Below are 26194 nucleotides of genomic sequence, written 5' to 3'. Positions count from 1 at the left end.
TAATTGTAAATGTATTTTTTTTTTTTTTGTTGATTTAAAAAAAAAAAACGAACTGAAGGTTGTTTGTTGATGTAAAGATCAAAATTTTCAGATTTTAAGGTTGCGTCATTAGATTTGGAGTCAAAGGAAAAAAACGAGGTTCCTGCTGAAAAAACACCACTGCTGTAGTTTGTATGGCCTTTACAAGAAAAAAACACTACATTGCATTAGAACATGCAGCATTTGAAACATCCATCCTATGGCCATTGACTTCTTTCAAAAAAGCACACCAAAAGTTACAAATTAAATGTGACTGATGTGATAGAAGGATATGATGTCCTACCTGCATGCTTTGAGCACCTGGCTAGAGCTGGGGTAGATGGAGACTGAGGACCATGGGGCCAGGGCAGGCCTGCTGTGAGACACCCCAGTGGGCTCTACTTTCACTGGGCTCCGAGAGTCATCTAGCCCCTTACCGTTGACCTGTGGGGTAGTGGTAGCGGTACGGGTGGTTCCGCTGTTGGACGGGATTCTGATAAGGCTGTTGGCTGTGAGGGGGTGGTGGTCGGCGCAGCGCGGGGGGGAGGGGGTGGAGGCGGACATGGCTGAGAGGGGTGAGGAGGCCACAGAGCGTTCCGACAGGGGTTTGGGACCTCCGTGGTGGACACCCGGGTGGATGTTGTTGACCTTGATGTTATTGTCCCTGGTGGCTCCTTGATTAACACCACCGTGATTATTATTATTATCGTAGTTAGTAACATCCTTATTACTGGCTTTTCCCATGAACAAGGCTGAGAGCTGAGGATTGTCTGAACTGAGCGCGCCCGGAGGAGGAGAGCCGGGCTGGGATTGGCTCCACGAGCTTTCTGTGGTCACCGCCCCCTGCTGGATGTGATTAGCCAATCCCTGCATAGGGGCAGTGGTACCGGGACTAAGCGTCGTCCCTGTGGTGGTAGCCAAACAACTGCTGCTTCCTGAAGGCGTGGTCTCTTTGGTTTGGGCCACTGAGGTAGTGGTGGTGGAGTGGAGGGGCAAGGAGGGGAGGTGGTTGGGGGCACCGGCCCTCTGGGGCGAAGAGGAGAAGGAGGAAGAGGAGGCAGGGCAGGGCCCGGTAGAATGTCCGACCTGATTTAGAATTTGTGCACCGGATCCAGTGGCATGGGAGGAGGATGAAGAGAAAGGGTGTTCTCCATTGGGACCTGCCGAATGTGAACCTGGACCTTTGTGAAGCCCCTGGATAGAGGGGGAGAAAAACAGACTGATCAGCGATGAGGGTCAAGACAGTTAATGAGATGCAAAACAAGAAAAGTGACAGACCAAGTCAGAACAAAATAAAAGGAGGTTGAGTGAAAGAGTGAGCAATAGAGAATTCACAAGATAGTAGGAATATGAATCTTTCCCTTTCAAGATGATCAATACGCTTTGTCTTAGATAGATGCATGGGCAATGATACGTCTAAGTTTTAAATGATTCGGTATGATTTAGAGAACGAATCGACGCGATTTGGTTTGATAACAGCTTGATTCGATGCACTTTTGCTGAATAAATACATTCACTTTCTATTAGAAATTCAAATCTGCTGCTAATGGAACTCATGAGCTGGATCTGTCTGCGCTGGATCTGTCTGAGCTGTGTTGTGTGCGTCTCCCTGAATGGATTTGACCCCCCCCCATCTCAAAATGTAATGGTTTTGACCTTTTGGAAGTTTGGTGAGCTTCTTTTCTCCTCCCGCTTTGCCATGCAGTGCGCCTCGCAAAAGTGATTGCTCGTTATGAAACTATCAACTTTACCCTGTATGCCAAAAAATTACCATATACACCTGCTCTTTCCATGACATAGACTGACCAGGTGAATCCTGGTGAAAGCTATGATCCCTTGATGTCACTTGTTAAGTCCACTTCAAATCAGTTTAGATGAAGAGGAGGCAGGTTAAATAAGGATTTTTAAGCCCTGAAACAATTGAGACGTGGATTGTGTAAGTGTGCCATTCAGAGGGTGAATGAACAAGACAAAATATTTAAGTGCCTTTGAACAGGGTATGGTTGTACGTGCCAGGCGCACCGGTTTGAGTGAGTCAAGAACTGCAATGCTGCTGGGTTTTTCACGCTCAACAGTTTCCCGTGTGTATCAAGAATGGTCCACCACACAAAGGACATCCAGAAAACTTAGCACAACTGTGGGAAGCATTGACATGTTGACATGTGCCAGCATCCCTATGACATCCCAAGGTGTTCCTAATGTTCGGTGTACACTGATTGTTTAAAGCAAAACAACCAAAACTATTGCGGATGGTGAACCTGAACAATCTAAATAAAATAATTTGTAAGCCACGTTCAGCAGGTATTGCCAGATGAGAGTTGTGTCTCCGGTAGCTTACTTTTATAACACCATTTTCAATTGAGCAATAAGGCCCGAGGAGGTGTGGTATATGGCCAATATACGACGGCTAAAGGCTGTTCTTATGAACGACGCATCGCGGAGTGCCTGGACACAGCCCTTAGCCGTGGTATATTGTCCATATACCCCAAACCCCCAAGGAGCCTTATTGCTATTATAAACTGGTTACCAACATAATTAGAGCAGTAAAAATAAATGTGTTGTCATATCCGTGGAATACGGTCTGCTATACCACAGCTATCAGCATTCAGTGCTCAAACCACAAAGTTTATAATAATCCATTGGTAACTGGTGAATGCTTAAGGTGCCGCACAGACGTGCAAGATCAGGAAGAGGATGCCTACCTCACGTTGGTCACGAAGCTGGGAACAGTGAGTAGTTTGACTAGGCTACTGATATTACCTATGGTTATTTGGCATGCAAAAAATGACTTGTCGATCAATGACTGTTAACAGTTATATGCTTAGTTTGAGACTGAAGAGGAGGCTGCATCAATTGTCACAAAACATTTTAATGAATCGGCAATTAGTAACATTTGAATAGATTTTCAACCGATGCATACTACATTTGGATCGGTTTGGTGTCAGCGGACCGATGCGGTCTTATCTTTAACATTTGAACTGAGGGCCGATGTGTTATGGTGAAATGTTACATCCTTACAAGATAGATACAAACAGTTAGCAAACAAGATAGAACAAGAGTGAAAGTGAAAGAGAGATAAAGAACTCGTCAGAATTAAAGAGAGACTGAAACAAAAAGATATGTACCTGAGTGGAGTTGGTACGTTGCTGGCTCTTCCAGGCCTCCTCTACATTACTGGTACTATTACTGCTGTGACTGGTGTTGTTGCTGGTGGGGGTACTGGGGTTACTGGTACTAGTGGCATTGCAGTTGTGAGGTAGACAGTTCTGCTGTAGGTAAGGCACGTTTCCATTACTCCCGCCACCTCCCGTTAGACCGCCCGGTAACGTCCCTGCACCCGGTAGACCGGGATTGCGATTATTGCCCACAGTTCCCCCCTCTGGATTGCCTAGCTGCCCAAGGGGACTTGAAGATAAAGGTGTGTTGGCCATTGGCTGAGCAGTACAAGGGGGACGGGCTGTGGTTTGACTGACGGGTGACGTCCGGGAGAGGGGGTGAGGGGAGGGGAGGGAGTTTGGGGACAGCGAGGGGCCGTTGGGTAGGGTGGGCCGCAACTGTCCTGCTGCCTGCTGTCTCACCTAGCCAATTAAAGGGGTGATGGGAGAAAGACAACAGTTTGAATACTGTTTATAATAAAATATGTGGTGTTTGCTTATCTGTGTGTGTGTGTGTGTGTGTGTGTGTGTGTGTGTGTGTGTGTGTGCGTGCGTGCGTGCGCGTGTACCTGATGTTGATGCTGCTGCATGAGGGAGAACTGTTTTTCCAGCTGGTCCAGAATCTGCATCTGAGGTGGTTTCAGACTGGCCCGGTTGGTCCGGAGCTGATCCAGGAGCTAGAAGAGGATGAAAAGGTACAGGCATTTAGAACCATTGATAACTATTTACATTCTGAAGTGTTTTGCTTATGGCTTTTTATGCTTACTATTCAGTACGCAAGTTGCTTTATACTGCAAAGTTGCTTTGGAGAAGGGCTGTAGAGTCTGTAAAATGACTCACATGTAACAAATACAGTTCAGGTCTGACTCATTTAATTAGAATCAGACACTGGTATGGTTTGATTGGAAGAGCAGAACCCACCTGTAGTTTCTGTGGTGTTAGGTACCAGCTGGGGATCTGGTGTTGTACCGGGTGGTTTGTCCACAGGTCCACAGCACTCTGTGGGATCAGAGAGAGATACCTGGCAATAAAGCTTGTAACAATTTAGGCATAATTCCTATTTGCGTTCACAAAGCTGGTTTAGGGTCAGTTGGCATGACAGAGATTTGGTTCTGGGTTCTGACATTAGGCTGGGTTAAGGACCAATGTTACCTCTAAGCTGTGCGCAGCTGCCCCAGGACTGCTGCGCAGAAGAAATATCAGCCCGTGCAGAGAAGCACAAGATTGAACTTCACCAAACTTTCTAGTTTTCCCCCTTAGTTAACACTATCAACGTTTCCCATTACTGTGCAAATTGTGATCGAATCAACACAATGTTAGCCACTTTCAATGCAACATACCGGAACAAAACAAACTATGCAAGAGATTTTCTTATAGCCAGAGCGCATTGAGTACGACTCTATTGCGTTGACTCAGGCCTATACACAGACCGGGGCGCCATAACCAATCAGAGCTGCATAATCCCTATATGCAAATAGACCATTGCCGCATATGGATCTGTGCCATTTACTTTGAACTGGACTGTGTTTACAGCATGAGTGGTCGTGAATAAATGTGCTTGTTTCGAGATCAAAGCAAATGCTGCATGTAGCTAGGTGTGTACATTTATTCATATTCTTTGCTAGTAAGCAAGTTATTAGCTCAGATATAGCTAATTTCTAGACAGAAATTAGGGAGTGGTTGCTTGCTACAAGAACACAAAACATGTGCATTACTAGCCATCTTTGAAAAGCAAGTCAGGTAAAGAGCTTTTTTACTGTAAGGGGCAGTGTTGTATTTTGGGGCAGTGTTGTATTTTGGGGCAAAAAGTCAGAGGGTAGCAAAATTGGCCACTGTTATAACCATAACTTAAAGCGGGTACAGCCTCAGTGTTTACAGTAAATGCGCGCCAGAAGTTGCACAGAATTTTCACAACTTTCAAGTTTGCCGCCAGCAGACCTGAAATTTGCTCAGTGGCAAAAAATGTTTGAGGGAACATTGTTAAGGACTGAACCATACCTTAGCCGGGCTGGCGGTGCGTTTTCTCTTGGCGGGGCTGGCCTGACCGTCAGTGTGGCTGGGATGGGGGGAGACGTGCGTTTGGCCCTGGCCTCCCTCACCACCCTGGTGGGACTTAGACGCCTGGGGGAGAGGCAGGAGAGGAGGGTTAATGGGGGAGAGGGAGAGGAGGGTTAATGGGGGAGAGGGAGAGGAGGGTTAATGGGGGAGAGAGGGAGGAGGATTATTGGGAGAGGTGGGAAAGGAGGGGGGAGGATGGTTCTGTTACTATGTGTAGAGAGTATGGAGTGAGAACAGATACCACAACCCCGACAACAACCTTATTGATACGTCTAATCAGAAATCTCAGAGCCAACAGTGTGTGTGACAGTCTTGTCTTTTTTTCTTGGCAGGAGAAATGAGATGAATTGATATGGAACGTAAAGGAACTTAAATATTTGGGTTACCACCGTTTGCCATCAAACCTTTGGTGCCAAGGTAGTTTTAATGTCAAACGGTCGCCCAAGAAAAGCAAGACATGGCAGGCAAGTTGAGAATTCATCAGATATCATTCAGAGTCACTAACATATAACAATTCCATATCCGAAGTTTCCATTCATTCTGTGCATGTCATTTCAAACAGAGTTGATGGGTGAGTGAGAGTAGCATTGACTGATGACTTGTACTGTTGTATTAGGAACCACACAGAGAATTTCATCTACTAAATGTGAGGTTAGTGTTAGTGAGGGCGATTCTCGTCTCAACTCCTTCGCTTTTTCTGCACTGATGCAAACGTTTCTAGACAGATGAATGCAAATATTGCCTGTGGGCATCCACTGTGTTCCACCTATCCTGAGTTTTCCAATCAGTGCCAATGAGAGGAGAGAAAAGGAGGAAAGGAGAAGACTATTGAGATGCACCAGGACAGGACAGGTTAGGCAGTAGTAGTAGTAAGGGTTTGTTAGCTGGGTGTTATCGGTCTCTAGTGGTCTCACCTGCTGCTGCTGTGTCTGTGACCCTGGGCTGCCTGCTGCAGTGTTCAGGCCCCCCTGTCTGGAGGTGAGCTCAGCGGGGATGGGCAGGCTCCACGCCTCCTCAATACTAGGAAGCATTTTAGTACCCTTCCCCCCCGCAAGACTACCTGGCTGAGGGTTACACAACTGAGCCTATAGGAGGAGGAAATGGCGTAAAGACACATTTCAGTACTGGTTTACGGTACGGTAGGACAATCCAGTGACACTACGTACTGAGCACCTTGTGGAGTATAGTACTGTAATACTTTCTACTAAGTCAATCAGTTATAGTATAGGTACTTGTACAAGAAATACAGCCTCTTCAGAGATGATATAAAGTCAAATGAAAAGAATCACTCAAAGAATGGTCAATGCCATGAGATTGTCTTTACGATTACTGATGAGAATGTGTAGTATCGCATCAATATGAATCAGTGTTCATATATCAATGAGTCAAATCAAAAATCACAGAACTACGTCACAGTCCGTAAAATAAACAACAATAAACAAATGTACAAAATAGAGCTCTTAAAACACTTGCATGATACACCACAACACAACAAAGAACAAAACAACCCAACACACACCACAACGTTTAACAGAAAAGGGCCAGCTGAAATCTTTGGCTACTGGTTGGTTGGTTGGTGTGTGCGTGTGTGTGTGTGTGTACATCTCTGCATGTGTATCCCTCCCTCCCTCCCTCCCTGCCTACCTGCAGCAGCTTAATGCGGTGTGTGAGGGCGGCGGTGTTAGTGCAGGACTTGCTGCGGGTGGCGTTGATGTAACACTTGATGGCGTCGTGTGGTTGCCCGCAGGATTCATAGAGCGTGCCCAGGTCCATCCAGGCAGCTGCGTGACTGTGGTCCAGCTGCACTGCACAAATGTAGGCCTGCAGTGCATCCATAGGCTGGTTCTGCTGCTGGTACAGCACACTAGGGGAGAGAGGGAGGGAGGGAGGGAGGGAGAGAAAGTGAGAAAGAAGGAGTGACAGGGAGATGGGGGCAGGGTTTTTAGTGAATCCTCTCCCTCGGGTGGCCACACCCAAAGTCTATCCATACTTCACTTGCTAGGGACCTCTAACTCCCTCTCTGCCTCTCCTGTTGCAGTGTGGAGCTGCAGGGTCCCCTAGGGTCCAAACCAGCCCCTTAGAGGGCCCCTGAGCTGCAGTTTCCCTTGAGACGATACAGCACCAATACTGTAGACATAGGCTAATACTGCTGTTCCAATCCTATTGCTATGACCAACACCCACATCCACAAACACTCCAGTGTTTGTGGTAAAAAGTTTCAGTGTAAACTTCAACGATTAAAACCAAATATAAAGTATGTTGAAAACACTATATCTTTTTTAAATAACATCTTTCAGAATTAAGAATCAACAAAATAAAAACTTGACAGTCAGGGAGAATCTAGAATTCCAAAAATGTAATGTTATGGGGCCCCCATTGATTTATTTATACTGCTTGAAATCACTCAGATAACATAAGAACACGGCATAAGCCATGGAAAAATGTGTAGAATTTCAGGAAACTAGCTTTAAAACTGAAAAATTGGGTCTCTGCATCCAAGTGGGCTTCTAAAACTGTGCCATTGGCCACGCCCAAGGCCCCCCCCCCAACTTTGCCACTGCTGATGAAAAAACCCCTATGTGAAACACTGCACTCCATCGGATTGAGTATCCTTCATGACTTCTCCAAGGGTCCTACAGCCAGACAGTTGAGTACACGCTGGCTGCAGTGAGTCAGGTCTTACCCTATGGAGCACCAGGTGTCAGCGCTGGCCTCAGACTTGTCAATGGACTGTCTGTAGGAGATGAAGGCATCCTGGACTTTCCCAATACTGGAGTAGCACCTGGAGAGAAACACACATTATGCTTGGTTACTAATCAACATGAACATGAATACAAAGATACAGTCAGAGAGACGTCATAGCAGAGAGACATTTCTACATTGGCTGCTTGATTTCCACTGGGTAACACAAAGTCAGATGCCGCTCCAGTGGGAGAAATCAATATGAGAATATCACAACACTGGCAGGTAAGTAATACTGTGAAGCCCTATCATTCCACGATTGTGGCAGGTTTATATACATTTTCAGAAATTCCAATGCAAAAAAAATATAGATACAATTTCCATATGTAGCACCTTCCACATGTATTGGTTTGGTTAAGCAGTGCAGAAGAGAACCTCCCCCGACTGTTTTTTGTATTCTCGTCAAGACCAGTATGTAGGGGATCTAGTTTCAGGCATTTCTTGCACACATGCTACGTTAGGTTAGCACTAGCCCAACCGTGTCAACTGTACCATAATGATCCATAATCAAATGGATCAAATAAGTCTAAGCCATAATACAATTGTGTGGATTAGCAGAAAGACAAACTGAAATAAAAAATAAATAAAAATTAGAGCTATTCATCTTTAGGTTTCTGTGTAACAAGAATGAGCTGTCTTCCCGGTGGGAAGACTGATCATTAATCACTGATCAATAATCAGTGCGATCAGAAAAGTAGACAATGAAGCTCTGAAACGGCTACTGTCTAGGCCTGTAGAATGTAGAGAAACAGGTGAGACTGGGGCTGAACCCAGTAGAAGAGAACAGACAAGACTGGTGAGCTTTACTGCCTTATGGGCAGAGTCCTACTCAATACACTGCTGTTGAGCCTTACACACCTGCTGGAGGGTAACTAGAGCCAGCAGGAATTCACTATGAAAGAAAATGTCAACAAAAGAAAAAGTAAGCCTCTTACCTGCCGAGGAAGTACCAGGACTGTCCAGAGTTGGGGTCTGCTTCTAGCGACTTCTGCAGACACTGGATGGCATAGCTGTCCTTGGAGCCTTTGTCCCCTAACAGCTCCACTGTGTGATGCATCCAGCCTGGAGGAGACCAGACCAGGAGAGTTAGGAGGGTGGAGGATCCAACAACTGCCACCACTAGTCTGGGTGCAGGGCTAGCCTTCTGCTAGCTGGTCAACAGCACCACTAGCTACCAGCACCCTACACTTCACTGTCTGCAATAGTAACTCTCACCACCACTGATCCAGCAGTTCTTTCTGCTAGTCTATTACCAAGGCTAGCTAGATCGGATAGCAATGGTACAGCTCGAGTGACTAATATTACACTAATATTCACTATACATTGGTATAGTACTACACTGTCAGGCTCAGAGACACTGCTCTGTCTGTTTGGTGTGTAAAGGCACCAGTCTCATAAACGGACCAAATGGCTTGTCTGTCTAGAGCTTTCTAAAGAAGAGGGAGGGAGAGAGCAGAAAGTGGGAGGGAGAGAGGGAGATTCCTCCTCCATACACACACCAGCCATGTCTTCAAAGGTCTAAACAAGTCCCCCGGGGCTCCCTCCCCTCTCTCCACACACACACACACACACACACACACACACACACACACACACACACACACACACACACACACACACACACACACACACACACACACACACACACACACACACACACACACACACACACACACACACACACACACACACACACACACACACACACACTTCCCTAAGGACGGGCATACACACACTTCCCTAAGGACGGGCATACACACACTTCCCTAAGGACGGGCATACACACGGACATACACACACTTCCCACTCGCTCCCCTCAACACCTGTGGCGAGCCTTGCTGGGAGGTCACCATGACAACCCTGGCAGAGCCGCCGTCAGGGCAGAAAGAGAGAATGGCCGTCAGGGCAGAAAGAGAGAATGGCTTTATGACCGAGGGAACATTCTTAACCAGGGAGGATGGCAAGAAAAAAGACAAGAGCTGTGTGTTTGGAGAGGACGACATTGGGGCGGTGTGTGTCTGTGGTTGTGTGTAGCGTGGGGGTTGGGGTACACAAACTAACACCTCCATAATGAGCTGTTGCATCGGACACTGGAGGATTGGGAGAGACTTGGGAAAACAGGGAAGGGAGCAGAGAAGTGGAGATCTGGGAAAACTGTCCAGCTGGGAATACCGTGCACAACATATCCCAGAACACAATGCATGATGCAACCCTGTGTTATCAACCTTATACACCTGGTTCATATTAGTACCATCAACAACAAATACAAAGTAGTATACCTTTAGCAATGCATTTTACACTGTATTTAACCTAGGCTATTTTGAAGGGGCACAAATGTGGCCAGTAACTGACAACTAAATATATCAAACACACCACCTAAAGCAACTGCTCTACAAAATTCTAGCAACCAATTTCTATAGCTTGAAAAAGATGGCTTGCACTTCCCCTTTTGACTTAAAAACGTAAAAGACAGCACTTTTCATATCGAAACCTTCCTAAAACAAACTAGGATAAATTTGTCAACATATTCAACTAAATCCAAAGAAAATTATAGGTTGTTACGAAAATGACATGATGTCAACAAGTAATGCATTTTCTTTCAACAAATGACAGTCTTTGACATAGTAGTATATACGAGAGAGACTGAAGGACTTACCCAGTTGTTGCAATGTAGTAGCCTTCACCTGTGCAGGAAGATTCTCTGTCTGTAGTAAACTCTCATACGCTTCTTTTGCTGCTCTGAATTTCTTCTGCGGAATGACAAGGGGGGAAAGAGAGTGATAGAGAGAGGGGTGGGGGAAGAGAGAGAAGGGTTGATTTAGCCAGAAAGAAGGGTCAGTATGTTTTATGGTCTCACTGGTCGGACACAAAGAAGTCTGGACACCTCCTCAGACCAAACCAACAATGTGAGGCCTTTCAGACTGACCACACACACACACACGGCAGGGGGAGGGTCAGTCTGGGACAGGACAGGCCAGACTTAACACGTCGGACAGGTTTTAAGTGGTGTGTGTGTATGCGTTAATCATCCCACCTTCAGTGCAGTTTTTATCTGGGGAAACCTGAGAAGCCACACTGGACAGAGATGTGTTTATTTTTCTAATTGACCTCGAGTCTGATCTAGTTGTGTGTGTGTAGTCCGGAGGTCTCTGTTCTTATCTTATTTTACTCCATCACTAGGGCGACCTGCCTTCATGTCTGCAGCCTCGAAAGCCTTCGACACACACACACACACTCGCGCCCGTAAAGCAGTCTGGCCCTGGGCTCTTCCTGTCTGGCCACCATAAAACCCATGTCAGGGTAAACAAAGTCACTATAGGGCAATACACCCAGCACCAGGATCTAATCCACCAACCATTACCAACTCAACATGAGAGATACTGTGTACCCTTTAGGGATGAAACAGTTACCAGTTTCACGATAAACCACGGTAAAATTCCCAACGACTGGTATTACTGTTACAAATTTAAAATTATCATTAAAACCGTGTTTGATTACCACGGGTTTGAAAAATTCACGGTAAATACTGTCCAGCATCAACCAAAGTTAGCAACAGTCTGACGCAGGCGCAGCACGCAACGTGGGTTTTGTTTTGTGTGATAACATGGCGGAAGGCAGTGACAGCGCTCGGGAGATTTTTCAGCCTTCTAAAAGGACCAAATCTGAAGTGTGGTCGTATTTTGGGTTTTACAAGAGTGCTGAGGGAAACTTAATCAAAGATGGTCCCCCTGTCTGCAGAACATGCAAAAAAAAATTGCTGAGAAAGGGGGCAACACTTCAAATCTCTTGACTCATCTTTGTGACCACCACCCACTACTTTATAGCGAATGCAAGGTAAGTTTACTTTTAGCTCAATGCATGATGTGGGAACTTCGAAATGGTGGAAAATGTCATGGTTTGTCTGTTTAACTTGCTAATAGCTTGTCAATAACGTAAACTGAAGCGTTCAGTGTTACCTACTGTTGTAAAAACACTACACGTTGTTCTGCTGCTGTATGGGTCGTGTGTCTGCAGACTCTATTCTCCCATTGCACACGATAACACGTTATGTAGTTTAGTCACCCAACCAACATATTTTGATCATTTAAAATCCGGCAGACGTCGACTTGGTTGCAAAAGTGTTCCAACAGGAGAAACACTGTAGACTCTTATACAAGACTCCTGTATTTATGTCAATTGTTGGGCTCATTGCAAATACTATCACTGTCTTCTTAAGACTCATTTGTATTTATGTAAATTGTGCATGCGGTCATTGCATATACTCAAATGCAACATAGAAGATAGACTGTGTGTGTGTAAGTGAATAATAATAAAAAAACACCAATAATAATAATACATTTGCTATTCCCTTGTTTACAGAGTGGGCGTGCAGCAGGCAAACCCAGTAACGCTACTGGTCCCTCTTCATCTACAGTTGTGACACAGACACTCGAGCAAGCGTTTAAAAAGGCAGGCTGCTTAGGCACCCACATCAAAAAATGCTCAAGACCTCAGTGCAGCCCTTTCATATTACATTGCAAAGGACATGATGCCATTTCAAATTGTTCAAATTGCCTCACTACAAAGTGAGTGCTGCTAATTTTCTTAGTTTTTTTCTTTGTTTTGCTTACTTAAGGTTGTGTTCATTTAAACCTGCACTAGGGAAACTTTTACCTCTCATGGCCACATAGTGCCATCTTTAAAAAAAAAATGTATCCCCTTTTCTCCCCAATTTTCATGGTATCCAATCGCTTGTAATTACTATCTTGTCTCATCGCTACAACTCCCGTACGGGCTCGGGAGAGACGAAGGTCGAAAGCCACGCGTCCTCCAAAGCACAACCCAACCAAGCCGCACTGCTTCTTAACACAGCGCGCCTCCAACCCGGAAGCCAGCCGCACCAATGTGTCGGAGGAAACACCGTGCACCTGGCCCCCTTGGTTAGCGCGCACTGCGCCCGGCCCGCCACAGGAGTCGCTGGAGCGCGATGAGACAAGGATATCCCTACCGGCCAAACCCTCCCTAACCCGGACGACGCTAGCCCAATTGTGCGTCGCCCCACGGACCTCCCGGTCGCGGCCGGCTGCGACAGAGCCTGGGCGCGAACCCAGAGACTCTGGTGGCGCAGCTAGCACTGCGATGCAGTGCCCTAGACCACTGCGCCACCCGGGAGGCCCATGATGCCATCTTTAATGTTATTATTTTAATGTTTCTGCACACAAAAAGTGCATGGTGCTGCTAATTTTATTTGTTTGTTGGTTTTCAATATGAAACTTGGTGAAATGATTTCAGTTTGTGTATCAGTACTTTATGAACATTTTCAGCACATTTTAACAATACCGCGATAAAGCTGATAATTTTGGTCACTATAATCGCGATATGAAAATTTCATACCGTTTCATCTCTAGTACCCTTTCAATAGCTCTGATTGGAAAACATTTCTTAACCCAGAGGATCAATACCTCCAGCAACGATGGCACAGAAAGAAGAGGCTTTGCCCATGATACAGTTGAAGTCGGAGTCGGAAGTTTACATACACTTAGGTTGGAGTCATTAAAACTCGTTTTTCAACCACTCCACAAAATTCTTGTTAACAAACTATAGTTTTGGCAAGTCGGTTAGGACATCTACTTTGTGCATGACACAAGTAATTTTTCCAACAATTGTTTACAGATTATTTCACTTATAATTCACTGTATCACAATTCCAGTGGGTCAGAAGTTTACATACACCAAGATGACTGCGCCTTTTAACAGCTTGGAAAATTCCAGAAAATTATGTCATGGCGCTAGAAGCTTCTGATAGGCTAATTGACATAATTTCTGTCAATTGGAGGTGTACCTGTAGATGTATTTAAAGATCTACCTTCAAACTCCGTGCCTCTTTGCTTGAAATCATGGGGAAATCAAAATAAATCAGCCAAGACCTCAGGAAAGAAATTGGAGACCTCCACAAATCTGGTTCATCCTTAGGAGCAATTTCCAAACGCCTGAAGGTACCACGTTAATCTGTACAAAAAATAGTATAAACACCATGGGACCACGCAGCCGTCATACTGCCAGGAAGGTGGAAGGTGACACGTCATACCGCCAGGAAGGTGAAGATGCTGGAGGAAACCGGTACAAAAGTATCTATATCCACAGTAAAACGAGTCCTATATCGACATAACCTGAAAGGCCACTCAGCAAGGAAGAAGCCACTGCTCCAAAACTGCCATAAAAAAGCCAGACTACGGTTTGCAACTGCACATGGGGACAAAGATCGTACTTTTTGGAGAAATATCCTCTGGTCTGGTGAAACAAAAATTTGGCCATAATGACCATCGTTATGTTTGGAGGAAAAAGGGGGCGGCTTGCAAGTCGAAGAACACCATCCCAACCGTGAAGTACGGGGGTGGCAACATCATGTTGTGGGGGTGCTTTGCTGCAGGAGGGACTGGTGCCCCTCACAAAATAGATGGCATACTTCCAAAGTTGTGGCAGAATGGCTTAAGGACAACAAAGTCAAGGTATTGGAGTGGCCATCACAAAACCCTAACCTCAATCCAATAGAAGATTTGTGGGCAGAACTGAAAAAGCATGTGCGAGTAAGGAGGCCTTACACACCCGAGTAAGGAGGCCTTACCACCTTACACTCAGTTACAATAGCTCTGTCAGGAGGAAGGGGCCAAAATTCGCCCAACTTATTATGGGAAGCTTGTGGAAGGCTACCCAAAGCGTTTGACCCAAGTTAAACAACTTAAAGACAATGCTACCAAATACTAATTGAGTGTATGTAAACTTCTGACCCACTGGGAATGTGATGAAAGAAATAAAAGCTGAAATAAATCATTCTCTCCACTATTATTCTGACATTTCACATTCTTAAAATAAAGTGGTGTTCCTAACTGACCTAAAATAGGAAATTTTCACTAGGATTAAATGTCAGGAATTGAGTTTAAATGTATTAAACAGACAATGCAATCGTAACCACACTGCACACTGCCCTAACCCATCTGGACAAGAGGAATACCTATGTGAGAATGCTGTTCATTGACTACAGCTCAGCATTTAACACTATAGGACCCTCCAAACTCGTCATCAAGCTCGAGACCCTGGGTCTTGAACCCGCCCTGTGCAACTGGGTACTGGACTTCCTGACGGGCCGCCCCCAGGTGGTGAGGGTAGGTAACAACATCTCCACCCCGCTGATTCTCAACACTGGTGCCCCACATGGGTGCGTTCTGAGCCCTCTCCTGTACTCCCTGTTCACCCACGACTGCGTGGCCATGCACAACTCCAACTCAATCATTAAATTTGCAGACGACACTACAGTGGTAGGCTTGATTACCAACAACAACAAGACGGCCTACAGGGAGGAGGTGAGGGCCCTCGGAGTATGGTGTCAGGAAAATAACCTCACACTCAACGTCAACAAAACAAAGGAGATGATCGTGGACTTCAAGAAACAGCAGAGGGAGCACCCCCCTATCCACATCGACGGGACAGTAGTGGAGAGGGTAGTAAGTTTTAAGTTCCTCGGTGTACACATCACGGACAAACTGAATTGGTCCACCCACACAGACAGCGTGGTGAAGAAGGCGCAGCAGCGCCTCTTCAACCTCAGGAGGCTGAAGAAATTCGGCTTGTCACCAAAAGCACTCACAAACCTTTACAGATGCACAATCGAGAGCATCCTGTCGGGCTGTATCACCGCCTGGTACGGCAACTGCTCCGCCCACAACCGTAAGGCTCTCCAGAGGGTAGTGAGGTCTGCACAACGCATCACCGGTGGCAAACTACCTGCCCTCCAGGACACCTACACCACCCGATGTCACAGGAAGGCCATAAAGATCATCAAGGACATCAACCACCTGAGCCACTGCCTGTTCACCCCGCTATCATCCAGAAGGCGAGATCAGTACAGGTGCATCGGAGCAGGGACAGAGAGACTGAAAAACAGCTTCTATCTCAAAGCCATCAAACTGTTAAACAGCCACCACTAACATTGAGTGGCTGCTGCCAACATACTGACTCAACTCCAGCCACTTTAATAATGGAAAAATGTATGTACATTTTTCCCCCACTAGCCACTTTAAACAATGCCACTTAATATAATGTTTACATACCCTATATTACTCATCTCATATGTATATACTGTACTCTATACCATCTACTGCATCTTGCCTATGCCGTTCTGTACCATCACGCATTCATATATTTTTATGTACATATTCTCCATCCCTTTACACTTGTGTGTATAAGGTAGTTGTGGAATTGTTAGGTTAGATTACTCGTTGGTTATTACTGCATTGTCGGAACTAGAAGCACAAGCATTTCGCTACACTCGCATTAACATCTGCTAACCATGTGTATGTGACAAATAAAATTTGATTTGAGTATCAAGACGACCTGTCCCCAGAGCTTCCTATACAGTTAATCTCTTTTCTTAAGGGAGTTTACGAGCACACTCGTGCAGCTAGGCGCCAGACAAACTGAAGCATGCTGACGCCTTAAGTGGATCAGGCATAGTGTGCGCTATAATAAGGGGTCGTGTCACTGGCGGACCGGACATCCCCACAGCCCCCTCAAGGGGTGGGGGGTACGAGCTCTGGAGGCTCATGCGCCTGTCACCAATGTATATTTTAAAATGTAGTAAACCATTTTGACAGTAACCCTGTAAAAGTAATTTATTCATAAACATTTTTAATTTCCATATGTACTAGAAAGCTAAGTGTTTGTTTCTTGGGCTTCAGGAATGTGAATGAAAAACTGCCCCAGGCCTTGAAAAATAAATAATTAAACTGATAGAAATTATAAGGGGGATATCGGCGAACAAATGCTATGGTCAAGGTTATGACGGCGCCAGTGCAATGAGTGGAGCTTACTCAGGTTTTCAAAAGCTCATATCAGACCTAGAGCCTAATGCTTCCTATGTAGTTCTTTATGAGTTTTAGTTTAGAAAACGATCACTCCACAGAAGCGATAGTTACAGGGATGGAAAAAAACTGTTCGATTGCCATAGCAACATCAAGGAAACTGGGCAGAAGGGAGGAGTGCTTCAAATACAGCAGTACTGCAACATCTGTAATTGAGCCTCGTTCTCTCTTGAAGCTAGGGGGCAGAATTTTTATGTTTGGAAAAATAACGTTCCCATTGTAAGCTGCCTATTTCTCAGGTCCAGATGCTAGAATATGCATATAATTGACAGAGTAGGATAGAAAACACACTAAATTTTCCAAAACTGTCAAAATACTGTCTGAACTGAAAAATCCAACCCGGAAGTGACTCTTATTTTGAAAAATCCCTGTTCCATTGCCTGCCTTTCCTCCATTTAAAGAGATATCAACCAGATTCCTTTTCCTGTGGCTTCCTCAGGGTGTGAACAGTCTTTAGACAGTTTAAAGCTTTTATTTTGAAAAATAAGCGAGATTTATCAAAACGCGTCAGTGGATAAACGGATGTCCCTCCATTAGTTCTTGCGCGCGACACTGGTTGCTCGACATTTTCTTTCTCTCCAGTATTGAATAGTGTAATGAAACAGGCAGGGAGCAGGTCTCGAACCTTCGACCTTCTAGCCCGAAGTCCGGCGCGCTATCAACTGTGCCGCAAAAGCATGCTCAAGCGGCAGAGTCGATTTCCGCGCTTATAAACCCAGGGTCGTTACACTACTCCCTCTTTCAAAGAGCGCGTCCTCGCGCTAGCTTGCGGCTTTACGTCTTACAGGAACGCGCTCACCGGCCAAGCACATGCACTGTCGTGGATGCGAGGTCCGATCCCACTTCTGACACCAATGTAATGAAACAGGCAGGGAGCAGGTCTCGAACCCTCGACCTTCTAGCCCGAAGACCGGCGCGCTATCGACTGTGCCGCAAAAGCATGCTCAAGCGGCAGAGTCGATTTCCGAGCTTATAAACTCAGGGTCGTTACAATAGTTTACAGTCCGGTTGAAATATTATCGATTATTGATGTTAACTTCTCTAGGGTAGGGGGCAGCATTTTCACGTTTGGATGAAAAGCATACCCAAATTCAACTGCCAGTTACTCATCCCCAGGAGATAAGATATGCATATTATTAGTAGATTTGGATAGAGTTTCTAAAACTGTTTGAATCATGTCTGTGAGTATAACAGAACTTATTTAGCAAGCGAAACCCCGAGAACAAACCATTCAGATATTTTTTATTTTTAGGTCGCTGTCTTTTCAATGAGTTTTCATTGGGAAACCAGATTTCTAAGCGAATTGCTTGTAGTTCCTATGGCTTCCACTAGATGTCAACAGTCCTGAGAAATAGGCTGAGGTTATTCCTTTGTGTAATGAAGAAATACGGCCATCTTGAAGTCGAGGCACTCCAGGTGTCCTGGACATGCGCTTCAATCAAACAGAAGGCATGCAACATTTCGTTTTAATCCTGTATTGAACACATATCATCCCGTCTTCAATTTTATCGATTATTAACATTAAAAAATACCCAAAGTTATTTTACAAAAGTAGTTTGACATTTTTTGGCAAAGTTTACAGGTAACCTTTGAGATATTTTGTCGTCACGTTTGAGCAAGTTGGAACCGGTGTTTTTCTGGATCAAACGTGCCAAATAAATGGACATTTTGGATATATATCGACGGAATTAATCGAACAAAAGGACCATTTGTGATGTTTATGGGACATATTGGAGTGCCAACAGAAGCTCGTCAAAGGTAAGGTATGAATTGTATTTTTATTTCTGCGTTTTGTGTCGCACCTGCAGGGTTGAAATGTTTTCTCTCTTTTGTTTACTATGGTGCTATGCTCAGATAATAGCATTGTATGCTTTCGCTGAAAAGCCTATTTGAATTCTGACATGTTGGCTGGATTCACAACCAGTGTAGCTTTAATTTGGTGTCTTTCATGTGTGATTTAATGAAAGTTTGATTTTATAGTAATTTTCATAGTAATTCATTTTAATTTGGCGCTCCGCATTTTCTCAGGCTTTTTGCCAAGTGATACAGCAGCGTCTTGCCTAAACTCAGATTTTTTGATATAAATATGAACTTTACCGAACAGAAAATACATGTATTGTGTAACATGAAGTCCTATGAGTGTCATCTGATGAAGATTATCAAAGGTTAGTGATTAATTTTATCTCTATTTCTGCTATTTGTTACTGCTCTCTTTAATCGGAAAAATGGCTGTCTTTTCGTGTGACTTGGCTCATTTCTAACATAATCGTTTGGTGTGCTTTCCTCGTAAAACCTTTTTGAAATCGGACACTTTGGCTGGATTTACAACAAGTGTAGCTTTAAAATGGTGTAAAATACTTGTATGTTTGAGGAATTTAAATTATGGGATTTCTGTTGTTTTGAATTTGGCGCCGTGCAGTTTCACTGGCTGTTGACGAGGTGGGACGCTACCGCCCCAAATACCCTAGAGAGGTTAAAAACAACCCGAGGATTGATTATTAAAAACGTTTGACATGTTTCTACGACCTTTACGGATACTATATGGAATTTTCGTCAAGCCTTGATGACTTGCCTAAGGCTGTGAAATACTGAACATAACGCGCCAAACAAATGGAGGTATTTTGATATAAAAAAAAATCTTTATCGAGCAAAAGGAACATTTATTGTGTAACTGGGAGTCTCGTGAGTGCAAACATCTGAAGATCATCAAAGGTAAGCGATTCATTTTATTGCTTTTCTGTCTTTCGTGACCAATCTACATGGCTGCTAGGTGTTCTTAATGTTTTGTCTAGTGATCGATAAACTCACAAACGCTTGGATTGCTTTCGCTATAAAGCATGTTTCCAAAATCTGACACGATAGGTGGGTTAACAACAAGCTAAGCTGTGTTTTGGTATATTTCACTTGTGATTTCATGAAAAAAAATGTTTTTTATTTATTTTTTAATTTGGCACTCTGCAATTCAGCGGTTGTTTACGAAAATGATCCCGCTAAAGGGATCCGTGCATCAAGAAGTTAAAAGACGTTCACTTGAAAAACAAGAAAAAAAGCGGCAATAGTACTGTTTGTCCATTTTGAGATGCCGTAGCCCCAAAATAGTAATAATTAATCTAGGATAACTCATGAAATCTGTCATTAATTTTGGCTTTTTTGCCAAAGAGATCTTAGTTACACAATTTTACATCTAACTAAGATGTTTGGTGCAGTATTTTTGAAATCAGCCAAAACAAGCTCAATAACTAAATGCATGTGCACACTCCTATTGAATATGCATTCAACTGTATTGTGGATAAGGCTACATCTCGATTTACCCAGTTAATCAATAGAGATTTACTATTCAAATAATGGTAATTTCTGTAATTAGATTGTATAATTGATTCATTAACGCACAAATAGCAGCACCTGAAAAATGTTGGATGTAAAAAAAAAAAAAAAAAAAAGAATCTGTCTGGATCAAGTGCCATTCTGTGACTGGCTAATATGCCTTATTTTTTCCATAGTATCATTTTGGTATTGAGTATCATGATAGAGTATTGTGATACTTAACCTGGTATCGAAGTCAAAATTCTGGTATCGTGACAACACTAACTACCTACAGTAATGGATGTTACCGTTTCATCAGGGAACAAAGATGAAGTAAACAAAAGTAAATTGCTGAATTCACGTTATGTTTTATTTTATTTCATGCAGCCACAGAATAGAAGAGGCTAAACAAATGATTTTGAATTCGAATTTCACATTGTTTAAAGTTGAGATATCATTCAGGCAAAGTAATGACACTGGGTGTGTAACTATGCTTCCCAGATAATATGGTAAAGTTGGCCTCATGTAGTTGGCCTCAGTTTCATATATTTCATTCAGGTAAGTTAAGTAGACTAAATAGCGGCATTGTTGACTGGCTCACAAGCAAAACTTGATTTTACACATTGTTCACTTTGGTAAAACTGGTTCAGACACTTGGTAGCTAGCTATCGTTAGTTCAAATAAAGAAATATGTACTAATGTGAAACTGCAATTGTAAACTATAAAGTATAAACCCACCATAGCATAATGTATAAATGAGGTCCCAGGCGGAGGCTTCTCGATTGAACATGGAATGTGCGCATACGACAGTCCTTGCACTTTGAAACCCCTATGACATATGGCACCTCCCAACGGGTGAAACTGCAAGAGTGTGTTCCACTTCTGTACTACACCATTAGCATTCAGATGTTTGTAAAATGGCTTTTGCAAAATCATATCAGTCTTTATTAATTGAGGGACAAACAATGTAATTTGCTGGTTCATTGTTACTAAATGCTTTGTAGAAAATTGTGTTTTACCAGTGTGCTGTGTAGGCTACCTGAGTGGACAACTCACATCTTGCTGATTGCACATCTAACTTCTAATTGGGGATTTCGATTGCCAGGACTTTACAAAATGTTTTTGGTAGTTCTGTTCTAAAAAACTGTCAGTGCATTTGGTCATTTTTACATGAACAGGTATAATTAAAAAGTTGTAATTTCATAACAAGGACAGCAATATTGTTTGTAAGCCGCATTGGTTGGAATGCGAGAAGAGAACAGCTCTCCTCCGTAAAGTTACAAAATGTCAAAATCATTCGCCTTTGAGACGGGGTTGACATCCAAAGCTGTGTTACATGAATTGTATATGTATGTCATAACTAATTTGTACAGATACAAATATTTTGATCTAGTAATATGTATATTTATCTGCTATATGACAAGTTAATCAGTGGGTGAAGAGGATTTCACATGAAAAAAACGGGGGGACAAAAACATGATACACAGTGCATTTGGAAAGTATTCAAACCCCTTGACTTTTCCCACATTTTGTTACGTTACAGCCTTACACTACCCCATAATGACAAAGCAACATAATTACATTTACATTTACGTAATTTAGCAGACGCTCTTATCCAGAGCGACTTACAAATTGGAAAGTTCATACATATTCATCCTGGTCCCCCCGTGGGGAATGAACCCACAACCCTGGCGTTGCAAGCGCCATGCTCTACCAACTGAGCCACACGGGACCACATAATTCACATAATTATGAACTTTAAAATATATATATATATTTTTTTTTTACATTTGCAAATAAGAAATACAATAAACTGAAATAACACATTTACATAAGTATTCAGACCCTTCACTCAGTACTTTGTTGAAGCACCTTTGGCAGAGATTACAGCCTAGAGTCTTATTGGGTATGACGCTACAAAGCTTGGCACATCTGTATTTGGGGCATTTCTCCCATTCTTCCCTGCAGACCCTCTCAAGCTCTGTCAGGTTGGATGGGGAGCATTGCTGCACAGCCATTTTCAGTTCTCTCCAGAGATGTTCGATCAGGTTCAAGTCCAGGCTCTGGCTGGGCCACTCAAGGACATTCAGAGACTTGTTTCGAATCAACACCTGCATTGTCTTGGCTGTGTGCTTAGGGTCATTGTCCTGTTGGAAGGTGAACCTTTCTCCAGTCTGAGGTCCTGAGCGCTCTGGAGCAGGTTTTCATCAAGGATCTCTCTGTACTTTGCTCCGTTCATCTTTCCCTCGATCCTGACTTGTCTCTCAGTCCCTGAGAGACTGACTTGTCTCTCACACTTGGCATTCAGGCCAAAGAGTTCAATCCAGGTTTCATCAGACCAGAAAATCTTGTTTGTCATGGTCAGAGTCCTTTCGGTGCATTTTGGCAAACTCTGACAGAGCTCCAAAGTTCCTCTGTGGCAATTGGAGAACGTTCCAGAAGGACAACCATCTCTGCAGCACTCCACCAATCAGGCCTTTATGGTAGAGTGGCCAGACGGAAGTCACGCCTCAGTAAAAGGCACGTGACAGTCCGCTTGGAGTTTGCCAAAGGCACCTAAATGACTCAGTTTGGCCGGGCGGCCAGCCAGCTCTAGGAAGAGTCTTGGTGGTTCCAAACTTCTTCCATTTAAGAATGATGGAGGTCACTGTGTTCTTTGGGACCTACAATGCTGCAGACATTTTTGGTACCCTTCCCCAGATCTCTGTCTCGACACAATCCTGTCTCGGAGCTCTAAGGACAATTCCTTCAACCTAATTTCTTGGTGTTTGCTCTGACATGCACTGTCAACTGTGGGACCTTATATAGGTAGGTATGTGCCTTTCTAAATCATGTCCAATCAATTGAAATTACCACAGGTAGACTCCAATCAAGTTGTAGAAACATCTCAAGGATGATCAATGGAAACAGGATGCACCTGAGCTCAATTTCAAGTCTCATAGCAAAGTGTCTGAATACTTATGTAAATAAAAAGGTATTCGTTTTTAATTTTTAATAAATTTGCACAAAAAAATCTAAAAACCTCTTTCCCTTTGTCTATATGGAGTTTTATTTGAATGTTATTTATTAACCACTAAATCTCTTATCCTTTCTGTCTATATTACTAGCAGAAAGTATCTATAGTATTATTGATAATAATTATTACGTCATTACTATCTGAAAGAGGCTCTGGTGTTAGCCTGTCTGAGGGGCTACACGTGTGAGACAGGGCGGGAAACCGGAGATAGTAATTCCTGTGTCTTTGATACAATGGTGGCGAACAAACAAAGAGGTTGGGGTATGAGCATATATCACGTGCCGACCACAGCTAAGGGAAATGCTGGCACCCAATTACTTTGTTACATTTTTTAAATTCATTTCATTTATTCTCGCCTGGAAAACCTAGGCGGTGCCTACAAATATATCATCATGTCAACGTATTATCACCACTGGACATGTAGTCTACAGATTTATGCCTCGTCGCTAAGTGAGGAAGATATTTCGCAATCATCCAATGCGGTGAGTATTATGGCATGGATAGGTTTTAGCATGATCGAGGCGTAGGAGAGTGAGAACAGGGTGGATCAAGTCATGTAAGCAATAAAGGTAGTTTGTGCAGATGATCAGATTGAATAGTGTATGTGTTTGTGTGTGTGTTCAATCAGCTATATTGTGTGCAGAGACCGTGGCAAGTGTGAGGCAAGGTTGTAGATAATGGGTTATTGTAAACTATGGCGCTAGACAGGATTATCTAGGTTAATGCTTTGGCATCATCTATGGGGTGAATGTTACGGAGGTGGACCGGTTATCTATCTCCTTCCAAAATGTGGTTACATGTGTAAACTTAAAGTATTACTGACTACAAACCCCCCTAAAACGGTTTCAACCAAATCTGGCAACCCTGTTTAGCTTTTGCACTACGGCTCAGCTAGGCAGATGTTACAATTTTATTTGCTTAGTGTTTTGTCAAGTCATGTGCTCCGGTTCGTGTATACACTATCAAGCACATTGAAGAGTTGTAATATGCTGAAAAGTGGCCAAACTAAGTTTATCTTATTCAGGCAATAGCCACAGCCATATTTGTTTATGTGTGTCTTATAGTGGGATTATGGGATTATGGAGTTTGCGCTTGTCAAACACAAATAAAAATGGCTGCCATCATAAAGAATTTAGCCGTTATTAGCTTAGCAGACACGTACTGTTTTTCCAAACAATATTACATGGGGGGGGGGGGGGGTTCAGCGCAACCTGCTAGATAGGTTTATGGAATGAGTTTGGCTGTGGATGTGTCCCGTGTGACGCTTTGATGATGAAGTACGCATTTATCTTTTACAATAAAAGGTGAAATTGAGGAATATACTTGTGAAGACCTTTATTTTCCATCAGTACAAAACATTGTTGTTTAGAAGGGTTTGTTGCGTCAAATGTTCTGTTGCTACTGTTCCCATCACATATTTGCGATGGTACGCTGCAGGGACCACTCAACAATTATCACAAATGTGGCCGTACGCGTCAACGGGTTAACGGTCAATTACTGTGAGACAGGCAGTTACTCGCATGAAAGTTACCGGCTGACAAGATTTCATGACCGCCACAGTCCTACCCATGGACAATCACCACAGCTCCAGGCACGGCAGAGAGGAGCTGATTGGATGAGGAATGAATGGGGGGGGGGGAGAATATAGCAGGTAAGGACAGCACTACGACTAGAGCTGTTGTGCTGCAGAGTTCTTCTGGCTCGTTGTCCCTGGACACTGATCTAAAGTCAGTTTTGTGTTTTTTCCCTTAAAGGTTCACTTCAGGATTTAAGCAAGGTATGCTGATCCTAGATCTGTGCCCAGCACATACACAGGCACCTTCTTACACCTTTCTCCAGAGCTCTGATTCTGAACACACAGGGGTATGAATGGTATGGCACATCAGTCAAGAGGCTGAGTAGAATTAAGAAAATATGAGACAGAAAATCTCCACACAGAGTTCTCTCTGGTGCCTAATGCTGTTTCTAGTGTGATCATTATTTACAAGGCACAAGTGGTGTGTGTGTGTGTTTGTGTATATATGTTGGTGGGCAGGACAGGCATGACAAATTACTTCTCACTTATCTCTGCCACACTGAAAGACGCATGCAAAAGACAAATAAACAAACTAGTTGGGTTTCCCTCCACAGTTAGCTCTGTGTGCCCTGGGAAAATCTACAGTAGAGTTCCACAACATGTTTAAAAGCAGAAAACGCATGTTTTTGTTTCAGTTTGCATAGGCCTACTTCTTCCCGCCATCACAGAGGACAAATAAATAACAGATTGAGCCTTTAACAGAAACAGACCTCCCTTTTAGGAGTAATGATATTAAAAAGATGAGAGATTATTATATTATATATATATTTGGGATGCACGATATATTGGTAAGCATATTGGAATCGGCCGATATTAACTAAAAATGCCGGCTTCGGCCCAATGTCTAGATTTACGTCGATGTCAAAGCTGACGTGCAAATCAATATAACGTACAGTTGTAGTCGGAAGTTTACGTACACCTTAGACAAAAACATTTAAACTCAGTTTTTCACAATTCCTGACATTTAATCCAAGTAAAAATTCCCTGTTTTAGGTCAGTTAGGATCACCACTTTATTTGAAGAATGTGAAATGTCAGAATAATAGTAGAGAATGATTTATTTCATCTTTTATTTCTTTCATCACATTCCCAGTGGGTCAGAAGTTTACATGCACTCAATTAGTATTTGGTAGCAATGCCTTTAAATTATTTAACTTGGGTCAAACGTTTTGAGTATCCTTCCACAAGCTTCCCACAATAAGTTGGGTGAATTTTGGCCCATTCCTCCTGACAGAGCTGTTGTAACTGAGTCAGGTGTGTAGGCCTCCTTGCTCGCACACACTTTTTCAGTTCTGCCCACAAATTGTCTATGGGATTGAGGTCAGGTCTTTGTGATGGCCACTCCAATACCCTGACTTTGTTGTCCTTAAGCCTTTTTGCCACAACTTTGGAAGTATGCTTGGGGTCATTGTCCATTTGGAAGACCCATTT

The 26194-nt window shown here is 43.5% G+C and overlaps 1 protein-coding gene across 3 annotated transcripts in view; it reads right to left on the bottom strand.

The window, feature by feature from the left end:
• kdm6a (lysine (K)-specific demethylase 6A) overlaps positions 1-26194 on the bottom strand; it is a 96603-nt gene that overhangs the window by 11048 nt on the left and 59361 nt on the right. For all 3 annotated transcript variants that reach the window (XM_055870331.1, XM_055870332.1, XM_055870333.1), the window contains 10 exons: positions 10630-10723; positions 8909-9035; positions 7915-8013; positions 6876-7095; positions 6146-6316; positions 5172-5294; positions 4095-4172; positions 3743-3850; positions 3144-3596; positions 323-1212 (listed from right to left, as the gene is read on the bottom strand). In XM_055870331.1, coding sequence (XP_055726306.1) covers positions 323-1212; positions 3144-3596; positions 3743-3850; positions 4095-4172; positions 5172-5294; positions 6146-6316; positions 6876-7095; positions 7915-8013; positions 8909-9035; positions 10630-10723 — 2363 coding nt within the window. The remainder of the gene's footprint in view (positions 1-322; positions 1213-3143; positions 3597-3742; positions 3851-4094; positions 4173-5171; positions 5295-6145; positions 6317-6875; positions 7096-7914; positions 8014-8908; positions 9036-10629; positions 10724-26194) is intronic.

Source organism: Salvelinus fontinalis, chromosome 19 (assembly GCF_029448725.1).
Source record: "Salvelinus fontinalis isolate EN_2023a chromosome 19, ASM2944872v1, whole genome shotgun sequence".
Taxonomy (NCBI): Eukaryota; Metazoa; Chordata; class Actinopteri; order Salmoniformes; family Salmonidae; genus Salvelinus; species Salvelinus fontinalis.
This window is presented reverse-complemented; position numbering and strand designations above follow the sequence as displayed.